This window comes from Rhipicephalus microplus, chromosome 8 (assembly GCF_043290135.1).
Source record: "Rhipicephalus microplus isolate Deutch F79 chromosome 8, USDA_Rmic, whole genome shotgun sequence".
Lineage (NCBI taxonomy): Eukaryota > Metazoa > Arthropoda > Arachnida > Ixodida > Ixodidae > Rhipicephalus > Rhipicephalus microplus.
Window position 1 is genome coordinate 35535913 of NC_134707.1, and position 13016 is coordinate 35548928.

Sequence of the window (13016 nt, forward strand, 5' to 3'; positions counted from 1 at the left end):
TTTTTCTTCCCTTTTTCTCTTTTCAAAGCCACTTCGAACTTCAGCGTCCCCGTGGCTACCAACGACTAAACTGCATTGTTAATGTGGCTTTGCAATGTTTTTTTTTTCATAATGGGCATAAAATACTACCAATCGGTAGTCGAGGTTCTAGAAAACATGTGAACCATGCAAGTGTTAGGATGCCACACGCGGCATGAAATCTACGATTTCACTGTCAGATATATATCGCACTGTCTTTTTTACGCTAATGCCAAAAGTCAATATGTCCACTTATGAGGACAAATATTGGCGCACATTGACTATTTATGGTGTATACGTAATTAGTGCTGCCCCCATGCTATGCATCGACATGCGTGCATTACATAAAGTGTACAATAACGCCAGCACACTCTTGATCACACGGCATGAAAGCTCTTAGTTCAAAGAAAAAAAAATCGAGAAAAGTGCTCAAGGTCATGACGTGCACTGAGGGACAGACGTAGTTTTTTCCCGTGTCATTCGTCCCTGCGTCACTTTCAGCGCGCTCACGGGCACGACATAGAAATCACTCATTTAGAGCGTGCGACACGGCCTTGCTATTCCACTCGTTGAAGACATACTTCAAAAATGTTCCCGGCGATCTGCTTAAAAGGCAATAAACTGCAATGAATAATTCTTTGAAAGAAAGTGGGGATGTGGAATCCTATTTGCCTAAGGATTGTGAGCTTAAGAAGCATCGGCAAGGTTTATTTGAGTAACTGCAACATTTAGGGTTACCGTGTGGCAGCGTGACTGATATTGTGTTTCCGTGTGGTCACGGGATTTTCAGAAAGCAGGTGTCGTGATGTCTCTTGAAATGTTCGAATGCTACAGACCTCGCATGTGACTAGTGATGAATGACAATGATGTTTAGGGTATGGTACAGTGAGTTAGGAATACCAGCACAATACTGCGGGGTATGGTGCAGTGAGTTAGGAATACGCGCACAATACTGCATGTGGAAATGCACAGGAGACCACCGGCTTGTGCAGGCTTACGTCATGGTACGCGCGACTTTTCAAGGGCCTGCCCGCGCTTAGTTAAGAAACAAAAGGAAATTAGATAGAATTAGCAAAGAGGAAACCGGGCGGGGCAATCGCCTGCGAAATATTCAAGGTTAGACCCGCCGGCTGCCTACAACATCCTAAAGCTAATCCTAAGTCATTCAAAGATTAGTTAGAAGAGTGTTGCAGGTTGGCTTTCATATATCAAACGCACAATTCAATCACGAAAGAGAGAAGTAAATACTGTTGTTTAGTATGAATATATTGTTCACGTAGCAACGGTAATAATACCTAAAGATTCATGCAAATTCCTCAAAAACAAAACTTTGGAAAAACCCATATGGTGAAAATCATTTTCACGACTTTAAGCGCATTCGCTCGGTGAAGTGCGAAGCCGCTCTGTGCACCTCCAAGGAACTGACCAACTCTAGACAGTCCAGCAACCCCATGCAGACATAGAAAGGCAAGCCAGTGGCGTCGCGACGTGAAATACCTAAGCCAGGCCCATTATTCTGTCAAACAATCGTTAATTTTTTTCCATCTAGTCATTCACTATGTATTAAGCTCCTTAGAAAATCATAACTTTAGAGGGAAGATACATTAAAAAATCAGGGTACACCTTAATGAATCATTACTTTAAATTTGGCTGTTCCCATGGTTTTCATAGGTTGTGACAAAGAAAGTGTCTGGTGGGAGCGAGTTCGTCTCAGTGGAGTTGTCTTAAATTAGGGACAAACTCTGCTGGAGGCTCATGACACGACGGAAAAATAAACCTTACTGTCCTGACGTAAACGCAGCCTGCGTCAATTTAAGGGTCACTCTTCAGGACCTGCACAAGCCTTACCATACCGAAACTGTGATAATAAAGTAGACCATAATAATGAAATACTGCTTTTTCTACATATCAAGCTCAAATTACATGTGGTCTAAGAAACAATATATCAATATTTTTAAACGGTCCTCATGGCGTCTGAAAGGTATATTAAATTCATTTTCAGAAACTTGGACGGACTTATTGAAGCGGCTAAGGGTCTGCCGCTCCTCGAGGGCTTCTCCATCTCTCTGCTTAATCCCGGATTGTGGTTCGAACGAAGCCAGCAACTGTCCAGACTCCTGGTCAGACCCGGGTGTAGGCGTGTCAAGCAGGTTCACTTTGACGTTCCATGTGACCTGAAGCTCATCTTTGAACAATTGGGTGAAAACGAACAAATCATCGAAGTCCAGATTAGTCGGAAGCTTACCACTCCTTCAGAGCTCATGAAACTCTGTGACCTAGCCAACGCAAACACTCATCTGAAGCACCTTTCTCTGCCTATTGACATGGAATCGACTCTTCCTACTCGGTATTATCAGTTCGTATTGAGCAAGTTTGTAGAAAAAGCCCGAATGGAAGTATTAAATCTGCAGAATTCATTCATCACAACGCGAGGCGTTAAAGCCATAGCGGAAGGCCTGAAGAGAAATGGCGCTAAGGAGGCTTCAGAACACCATTCGGAAATACGGGCCACAGAGAATGAGTTTGTTCGACAACGATATCTAAAGGTACTACATATCAGAGGCGACCTTACTTGCGAGCACCTTGATATTCTTGTGGACGCCCTGGACGCCAACAGGACCCTTGAAATTCTTGATGTCGGTCGAGTACTGCCTTCGTCATCAGTCAGTCACGCTGACGTGACGAGGAAGATTGTCGACCAAGCCTTGCGACAGCGTCAGCTCTCTGTATGCCCGCAGAGAACGAGCCCCGTGGCCACAGTACGTGTTAACAAAGTGTACTTCGGCGAAGACTTTCATCTTCTTATCATTGCCGTCCGCAACGATGTGGCATTCCGCAAGTTGAATCTCTCGTTTGGCGATTCTCCTACAGAAACGCTCAAAAGTCACTCGTTCGACTTCAGCCACCTTCTAGCACTGTTGCCCTTTTTCCCAGTGGCAGAGACGCTGGAGACATTGAAAATAGAAGTGTCTGTGCCCGGGACATATGACGTCGCTTTTCTGGGTGTCTCTCTTCTCTCAGAGACGAGTAACAGCCTGACTGAACTCAACGTGACTTTGGCAGACTCCTGCTGCGAGTTTGTGTCCATCCTGTTGCTCCACGGGCTTGCCTCCAGCATCTCGATTCGCTCGCTCACCATGAGCGGATGGTCACTGAAGCATCCGGTGCCGTTCTGGTTCTACCGCTTCTGCATCATGAACGAGAGTCTGCGGAAGCTTCACATTCATGTCAACGATCTAAAATCCGAGGACAACTCCCCATTATACCGACTCTTGCCCGACGCTCTCGCGAAGTGCCGCTGGCTCGTGGATTTCAGGCTCACGTGCGGCAAGTTGCTCGAGCCAGTATTCATTCCCGAGGTTCTATCCATTATTAGGAGAAACAAGCGAGTGCCACCGCGGGTAGTAAAGCTGGTGGCAACCGCTGACTGCGCACCCGAACGACTCATTCAGGAGTTCAACAAGGATCTCACTCTCGATATGAGCGTCAGGCTCCGGCGTTCCATGGACGTTCCCGATTTCAAGCAAGACATTCTGGAACGTTGCATGTGTTCCACGGTTACGATTGACCGGGCCATAGAAACGACCAAGAGATTGGTGTCTAGCACTTTGGGGCATCGGTCCAAAGTTCACCGCAGGGTCGGCACACTGAGTCCTGATTCGAATGTCAGGGACGCAGTGCGAACTGGTCACATGGACGAAGCCACTCAGGAACGCCTTTTCAGAAGCGTGCACTTTCGTGACACTCAGGTTTCGGATTTTGGGGGTGCGAATGTCGATCATTACATGATGAGAATTTCAATGGTGAGTCATAGGATGAGAACGATTTACAGCGAAGAGCAAAAACGCAACGAAGACTCCCTGAGCAAGCCCCAAGAATCAATCAAAGACATTATAGATGTGGAGTCACTATGAAAAAGTGGTCAGAGTTGCTTTCCTGTCCATCTTCTCATATAGTAGGACGAACGGTCTTGTTCCATTCCCACAAATAATTCATGATTGGTGCGTCAGGATATGTACATTAGACGAGCTAGGGATGTTACGTTACGTTACGTTATAGGTTACGTAACGTGAAGATGCCTTTGACGTGAAGGTGCATATGACTTATACGTTACGCCCTGTGAAGGTGCATATGACTTCGTAATTGATTGTGGCTGTTACCTTCCATGCCACACCGACTTTTTTTCAATCGTAGCCAGCGTTCACATGCGAGTGCTAGGCATAAAGGGCTTGGCTGTTTATTAGGTTGAAAAGTAATTTTGCTTTTTTGTTTTAAAGTACCAAATAAGCTTGATTCTAAGGCACCATAAAGCTCACGTCCATAGCTGCTTGCATTCGTTTTATTTATCAATAGGTTCTATTTATTTTATGCGCGACAAAGGCCTCTGGCAGCATTATTCTTCTGCCCATATCTTGCACGATCTCATTCCATCGAGTGGTTGCAATGTGGTTATTTTTTCTTTTCTCTTATACGGGTGTCACTGCCCACTTCACAAATAGTGTTTTACAATGTCACTTATTCTTACATAAATTACATAACCATCCATGCTGACACCTAATGGGCTTGTTTTTAATAGCACTTTTATTCTTTTAGTCCCAGGTAATTTTTGCTAATTTGTAAGTTTACATATCATGTTCACGGTACATTTAGTAGTAGGCGTAGGGGAAAAATCTTGACGACCAGCGACGTCTGGCAGACAAGTGTAACAATAAAGCTCAGGCCCACAGTGTCCTGAACCAAGAATGAAGGCAACTGGATGACTTTGCCATAGGCTCTGTCTTTTGAATAAAGTTTATTTCTCATACCAATACCTTCTCGGGAACGGCATTCTTTTTTTGTTGCATTTTATGCACAGCATAGTTCAATAGAAATGTTTCATGACCAAACAAAAGGATGTGATGTGTGGGCACTAGAGACTAGATGCTATATATTATCAATATGAGGTGTTGTTTTTCTGTAAGATATGCGCGGAATAACTTTCAAAATTCTTCAATCCTGATCTCTGCTTTGATTTTTTCACTCCTTTGTTGGAAACGTTAAGTATCTAGGAAGTGTTTTGACGTATATATTTTCATTGCGGTTCTCTCACCTAATCATACGAAGTGGACAAGCACGCCCTACTTAGTTAATAACCATGGAGCTCAACGCTCTTTCTTTTTTACTTTAGTTGGTGGACACAAGAAGTTCGTTGGCGTTGGCTACTGTAGTTAAATTACGGTTGATTCAGTACAGCTTCGTGGATTTGAAATATTAATCTGGAACGCCGCTTCTGGCTCTCTCTTCTTGTCTCAATTTTTTCTCTTTCTTATGAGTCGACTTGACGCCGTTTGCAGCATTGGCAGTCCACGTCACCTGCAGTGGCATGCACCACCAGCAGGAGCCGTCTGCAGTAATCGGCTAGGCACTGGTTAATCGTAATGACTTGTCGTGCCATATATTCGACGCTGGTTTCATGATCCCCGTATTCATTCCAAGGCTGACAATATTCGAAATCTGTATATAATATGTGTGCGCTTGAGATCTTGGCGCCTTTTAATATCGTTGTGAGCATTACATTCCAAGTATACACAATGTGGAATATCCCAATAAAAAATAAAATACTAGGTGTGACAATCACTTCTACATTTAAAACAATTGCATGTTCGTCGTTTCACGTTAATCACTTTTATGCGCATGAGACTGTTCGTTTTCGTGCAACCCTTTTAATGTCCACAGTTGATCTATGGCAGCATACACCAAATTCCAGCAAACTCTAGCCAGAATTTGCGAATATGCCGATGCGACCAAATACATTTCGCTGACCTAACGAAGTTGCGAGCAATATTTTTTTATAAATTTGAGAATAGTCCGCTTAGGTGGTGTCTATATTTGTAACTACTTAGCACTAGTGTTTTGTTGTTTTCTTTGTTTTTTTGCTTGAGATACCCAATAAAAAAACTTGTATGATCTCTGTCAGGAGTCAGTGTAACACGAAAGTGAAACGCCTCTTCAAAGAGGTAGTTGAGCGTTTTTTGTAAAGTTTCCCTATCAGATCAGAAGAATGCATGTTATAGCAATAAGTGGTAATATGAAGCGAAGAACAGGAAGGTGCTCGAAAACTTGCAGCAAGCTCCTCAAGCAGAAAGAACGAACGAAAAGAGCATGCACACGGACCAGCACGAACGAACAACTCTCAGAGTTCTCTAACACAAAAGACGCATGGAACAAACGTACGAGTATCACAGGACGAGCGCTAACGTCTGTCAATCTTTTTTTCTGTAGAAGCAGTGCGATCATTTTGCAATCGTGGTCAATTAAGCAGCAAGAGTTCTTCGTACAGTATGCACTTCTAGCGCACACTTGCGGTGAAAGCCCGAGACATACAAACAACCTTACCGACGTACAAACGCGCTTGGCGACAACCTTCAAAGCGCGCCCTCCGGATCCTTCATGCCCTCTCACCAGGGGCAACACGCTGAAGACCCGAGCCTGCGTATCACCAGTGGTAAATGGCATTTATAATTAGTCCTTCGTTAGCAAACTTAATCACTTACGCTTTGTGGCGGAGTTGGTTCACGCCGCAGAGAATGAGAGTGTAGGAATGACTCCCTGCGGCAGAACGTTTCTTTTTTTAAGTTTTTAGGTGCGGAGTTCATTAGGCCGGCGCTACGCCAACGCCGCTGGCCGAAGCACCCAGTGCCGAACAAGTGCGTCAAAAAAAAACAAAAAAAAAACAGGTGTTGCTACCGGCGAGTGCAGGCACGGTGTCAAATGCCACGTGTTTTACCGCGATGTTCGAAACTATCGCATCAACGCCGTCGGCCGCCCGCTGGTTGCTCCGTTCCCTGGGCTGACACGTTGGGCGCGTTGCCAACACTCTCAACATCCGCTTCACACCTTACTGCCTTCGTGAAAGCGAGCAGCGATATCAGGGACGTAGTCGTGCTTTCGTACGTGCAAAAGAAGCACACGTCCGAAGGCACGTCGGAAGTTTCTAGCAGAGAGCGCTCGTCCTCGGGCAGAGCGTGCAGGTGTGCAGGTAGCTCGGGTTGTCCAGGGGCGTTATAGTGAAGAATGCGATACACCGGGCTCTCTGCAAAAAAAGATGCAGCCCGTCGTCCTAGAATTCTCGGACAACGGGCTATATCCGGTACAGGCGGACCGAGCACGTGAAGTGGCTGTAAAACGATGAAGTGCATGGGCCACCCTGCCCCAACATCGGTTCCGACAATTGTTCCAGATGCGAGTTTACAGACTGCACTTTCGGACACAGTTGCTGCGTGTGTGGTGTATATTTCCTGAAAAACGATCTGCCAGGCATCAGTGGTATTTGTAATGAGACAAAATGCAAACTCGCAGTCGGAAGGCTCAAGAAAGCAATCCCCAGTGCAGAAGAGCGTGCCAAGCTTGAATTGTGGGGACGTGCAACAGATCGCTTGCACGGGACAATAGGCCGCCGTTTAGCATAATAAATGGCTTCTACTACCTGCAGAAGCCGTATATCACTTGCAAAGGCTGAATATCATAGAATAACAACAAATCTCACCTCGAATTTCATTGACGCTCATTACCCGTCTCACGAAGCTAGGATGACAATATGGTGTCAAGGGAGAGTATACGTCAACGTGCCGGTGGACGTTCAAAATATCTGCAGCAACTAACTTTCCGAGTAGCATGTAAAAAGACGCCGATGTGTACGTCAACATCAAGTAGTTTCGCGCCTATAGCCGAATTTCGTAGTAGGCTGTTCTGATCAAGCCCCTCGAGATACCCCCGCACAAGCACAAGGCAGTCCTCCTTATTCAAGACCAAGTGAAAACCAGAAACTTTCAATTGCACTGCCTTTAATTAACGGTTTCAAAACGTACATATAGCCGTTGACACCCCCATTTCTGCAGAGCTTCGCTCATCGGTTGCATTCGTACAAGATCTATTCAGAAATCTGCAGGCGTCCAACACTTGCGGGCTTTGATCAGATTTTGTCCGAGTAGATCGCATGCACTGGCAGAGCTTCACGTTACTGGATGAAAAAGACGTTACACCGTTAAAGTGGGATGCTGCACTAAGCAGTACAGACTTGATAACCCTAACTCTGGACAGTTCAACGCGCCCATGATTAGACTAGTGTTATGCCAAAGACATGGTCCTCATTCGGGAGCATTTCTTTCCTCGAGAACGAGCACTGTTCCGGCAAACTCTCCCACCTCCCAGAGCCACCCTCCACCCAGACAGCGTCGAGCTACCATGTAGTTCTGGTGAAAACTGCGCTTCCTCCGCCGAGCCACGTCACAGAACGAAGCGTGCAGTTTAGAGGAAGGCTTCTCCACCAAGCGCCGAAAACTGGTCTCAAAGAAAAGAACGAAAATGTTATTTAGGCCGTGCCGGCACCAAGTTTCGAAAGATTTCGCCCTAGCCGACGTCGTCGTACTGCCCAGCTTTGTACAAACTATAACCTGCTGCAGTACACGTTCCTACCCGTTCATGTTTTCACAATTCCCTCCCCACTCCGCCTCTGGGCGAAGGCGTAAGCGAAGTATAATCGACAGCTCCCTGCTGTAGGCTACCGCTACAATCACAACAAAGCGAATTCCTAACAGTGGTGGCAGCGGTGAGATGCCATTGAACCCATAATTATAACAGTGGTTGGCAGCTTCGGGATACGTGACCCTACGTTTGGCAAGTCTTATCGCATCTCTGAGCACGAGGAGGACCACCGTCAAAGCGTTTGGCTACGCTGGGACTCGCTATCCTACGTTTGACACGTCGGGTCGAACCCCTAGAAGCTCGAGCACGACCGACCTGATATCAGCGTTTAGATACGCAGGGATACGCCACCCTGTTCTCATCGTTCGGCAAGCTGGGACAAGCTACCCCGGATCATTGGCAAGTTGGACCGGATCCCTGAAAGCCAGAGGACTCCTACGACACTGTTCGAAGACAGCCACGACTTGGACCATACTCGGCTAGTTTGGCCGGCTGAGTGCCCAACGTTTACTGTTTATTTCGCCAGACCTTTCAAGTACAGGCAGATGCTAGGAGAGTGTTTTGTGTTTTTGTTTGTTATAAACTAATATTCACGTGCTTTAAACCATGAGATTCGTTTTAGAGTACGGTGAATATCAGTAGTAGAGCATCCCAATGGACGAGATTGTGATAGAGCAGCACCTTGTGCAGGAGCTCCTTGAAATTTATAGAGCCATGGGGATTTCCGCAAGGTCCGCTGAAACAACGGCAGCGATTCCCGAGGTGATGCGAGCAGAGAATGTGATGGCCGAGGAAGCTGACGAGTTTTGGGAGCTCATTTGTGAGCAAAATCACAAAGCGGAGGAGAGTCGCGAAGAGTGAAACACCGAGAAACGCCGTGAAGAGCTCGAAGCTCAAAGGCACGAACACAGGAAGACCGAGGAGAGTCGAAAAATGAGGGAACATTTCCTCAGAGTAAAAGAGCTTAATCGTAAAATTGAAGCGATTCAGCGGCAGCGAGCACAATACAGACTTGAACACGTCAAAATAGACAAAAACATCGTGTCTTTTCTCATCAATTTTGAAAAGATCGGCGAAGACGTTGGTGTTAGGCCAGGTTGGTGGCAAGCTTTTCCGACCTTTGGTCGGAAAAGCTTGCCACGTTACTTCCGTGCATCGCAGGCATTTTGGAACGCTTAATCACCGAGGAAGCGCATGACTTTGATAGGCTTAAACACGCTTTGTTCGGCCACTATGCTGCCCTCAGTCCTGTCGACTGCGGAAGTCGAGAATGCAAGTACAGCACTGAAGCGTGCAGCAGAGCGCTAAAAATCGAGGCCCATCGCAAAGCGTAGGCTGCCGATGTGTGTAAGAGAGAGCGAGATGAGGCGCAGCGTAAGGCAATGGAGGTGGACGTGCGTGAAAAGGAGGCTCGCCGAAGAACGCTAGAAGTAGAAGCGCGTCAATAAGCACGTAAAGACAATGCATGCTGAAAAGCTATGAAGGCTGACGCCCGTCGCGAAGCACAAGCCACTGAAGTGCGCAAGAGAGAGCGGGACGCCGAGGAGAGTCGCGAGGCGCCTGAAATTGAGGCCCGTCACAAGGTACAAGACGCCGAAGTGTGTCGGACAGAGCAAGACGCTGAGGTGCATCGCGAGAATTTAGGGGCTGAGGCCCATCGCGTAGCTAAGGACGCTGCGATGCATCATAAAGCGCTAGAAACGGAGCCGCTTCGCAGCGCACGTGATTAGAATGAATGACGTCAAAAAGAGCAGGAGGCCGGCTACGAAGGCCTAGGAACAGGGGCTATCCTGGAAAGGGAGACCGAACCTTTACGAACTGAAGAGACACCTTCAGGCGAGTTGATTGACTTTAAAGGCATCGGAAATCCTGTTCTGTCGCAAAAAGAGAGAGCTATAAACGGTCCCGAAAAAGAGCTAGCTGACCAGTCTAGAGCTTTGGCAGTGCCTGTCAAAGGCAATGCACTTGAAATTAAGTGTGTCCACATTGTGTATTATTCCCGAGATACGTTGCTCGTGATGCTATTTGTTTTTAGCTCAGTTTAATCTGGAGGAAATATTCTCGTTTCTGCCAGTGTGGTGATTTAATTGATCAGCATTTAGACGGCGCTTGCTTTGGCCAGAGTGGTTTGGCTTTGTGCTCGACTCCATCGTTCCTGGGATGCTCTGCGGGGCTGTAAAAGTCAACACGGCTCAGAGCAGAACAGCTACAATTATCAACGGTCAACCTGCATCTCTCCTTCGGAGCCATGCTAGACGGCTCGAAACTCCGGATGCATTGTCTGGCGGCGGGGATGCTGTCATGGCACAGACATGGTCCTCGTTCGGGAGCGCTTCTTCCCACGAGAACGGGCACTGTTCCGGCGAATTCTCCCCCCTCTCAGCGCCACCTTTCACGCAGATGGCGGCGAGCTACCGTGTAGTTCTGGGGAAAACTGGTGGTGGTGGTGGTGGTGGTTAGAAGAGGAAAAAGGCACCTAATTTCTGCAGCCCAGTTGGGAGCACGGCGCAGTGCATGTGCTTCCTCCGCCGAGCCACGTTACAGAACGCCACGTGAAGTTTCGAGGAAGGCTTCTCCGCCAAGCACCGGGAACTGGTCTCGAAGAAAAGAAATAATATGTTATTTAAGACCTTGCCAGCCCCATGTTTGGAGGGGTTTTGCCCCAGCTGACGTCGTCGTGCTGGCCGGCTTTGTAAGAAGTATAACTTGCTACAGTAAGCATTCCCACCTGCTGCTGTTTTCACAACGATTGCCTCCCTACTCCGACTCTGGGCGAAGGCTTCAGCGAAGTCGGTTCGACTGCTCGCCGCTCTCGGCTACCGCTACCATCGCAACAAGGCGAATTCCTCATAGTGGTGGTAGCGGTGAGATGCCATCATACCCGAATTGTTAACGGTGGTGGCAGTGGTGGGATGCCATCGAACCCGAATTCGTAACACCAGGCTATCTGTCTCGACGTGGGAGCGGCCCGCTACTTGCTAGTTCATGCCCCGACGTACTGCAGACACTGAGCATTCCTATCTATCTATCTATCTATCTATCTATCTATCTATCTATCTATCTATCTATCTATCTATCTATCTATCTATCTTCCTATCTATCTATCTATCTATCTATCTACCTATCTATCTCCCTATCTATGTATCTATCTATCTATCTATCTATCTATCTATCTATCTATCTATCTATCTATCTATTGACACGGTCCCGCCGCGGTGGTCTAGTGGCTAAGGTACTCGGCTGCTGACCCGCAGGTCGCGAGCTCGATTCCCGGCTGCAGCGGCTGCATTTTCGATGGAGGTGGAAATGTTGTAGGCCCGTGTACTCAGATTTGGGTGCACGTTAAAGAACCCCAGGTGGTCAAAATTTCCGGAGTCCTCCACTACGGCGTCTTTCATAATCAAATGGTGGTTTTGGGACGTTAAACCCCACAGATCAATCAATATCTATTGACACGGTCGCAGAATTTTGAGGTTGAGGCACCACTCAGCGAGAGCTCTTATCGGCGTCAGGAGATGGCGTAGGGCGAGCCAGTTGGCCAGAGCTGCGCTGTCGTCGGAGATCACGGGGGCACAACCTGTTGGCACGAAATCAAGCGAGCGAGTCCCAGTTGTAAGCGTCTGTGATGAGTGCAATGTACTATGTCATGTGTTTGAGAAGTTTTTCCGGGCAAAAGTGAAGCATTCTGCAGGTAGTTTTGCTCTCGTAAGAAGAAACTATACGACACCAGCTAAGCTTTAAACCTGCGTGCGCGAGAAAAGAAAAAAAAGGTAGTTGTTATAAATGCGCTACATATGAAACACTTCACGTAGATATACGTTGCGAATAGCGGTTCCTTCATTCTTATGTATACGTGGTATATTCTGGCCCCTACACTCTCCCGCTGGGCCTGCTGGCCCACTCAGCTGCTGAGCTATTTCTCTCTACTGTCAGAGATTATTGCGCAACCGAAATTTGTGCTGCAGATCTTGACATATCCATAGCATTCTAATCGGGTGTACTTTTTGATCGTAAGTGCGAATAATAAGTTATGTTCTTTTCACGTTTTTGCACTGTGTGTTGTCAATGCAAGTTGAATAACACCAGATGGTGAAAATATACGCAGCCCCCACCCATGACGTGCTTCATAAGGATATCATGGTTTCGACACGTTAAACCCCGCGGTAATAATAATGAAGCGCGATAAATATCAAATAAAGCCATGCAACTGCAATCATACGCTAAAATACCGCAGCGCCCTCAGGCGTACTTCGAGCAAAACAGCGTGGATCTTCAGCCTATCGCCACGGCACTTCTTTGACGTGTGCGGCCGACAAAATTGTGACGCATTGCAGCGAAGTCAATACCGAGGGCCGTGCCTCCTCATTTTTCCACTGTCAGCGCCCACACTGTTTCGCTAGAAACGCTAGAGGTAGAGAAGAACGGTGTTCTGACTCGGCACATCTAGCCTTGCGAGGTGATCAGACACACCCGCCGCAGTCGTGTAACGGTTACGTGGTGATCGGTTGGTGACACGAATGTCCGTGGCTTTGATT

At 47.2% G+C, this 13016-nt stretch overlaps 1 protein-coding gene across 1 annotated transcript in view; it reads left to right on the top strand.

Moving 5' to 3' along the window:
• Nucleotides 1-5964, top strand: part of LOC142761745 (uncharacterized) — a 28387-nt gene extending 22423 nt beyond the window's left edge. Inside the window, exon 8 of the mRNA XM_075871532.1 lies at nucleotides 2021-5964. Coding sequence (XP_075727647.1) covers nucleotides 2021-3932 — 1912 coding nt within the window. The 3' untranslated portion in view covers nucleotides 3933-5964. The remainder of the gene's footprint in view (nucleotides 1-2020) is intronic.
• Nucleotides 5965-13016: the final 7052 nt, after the last annotated feature.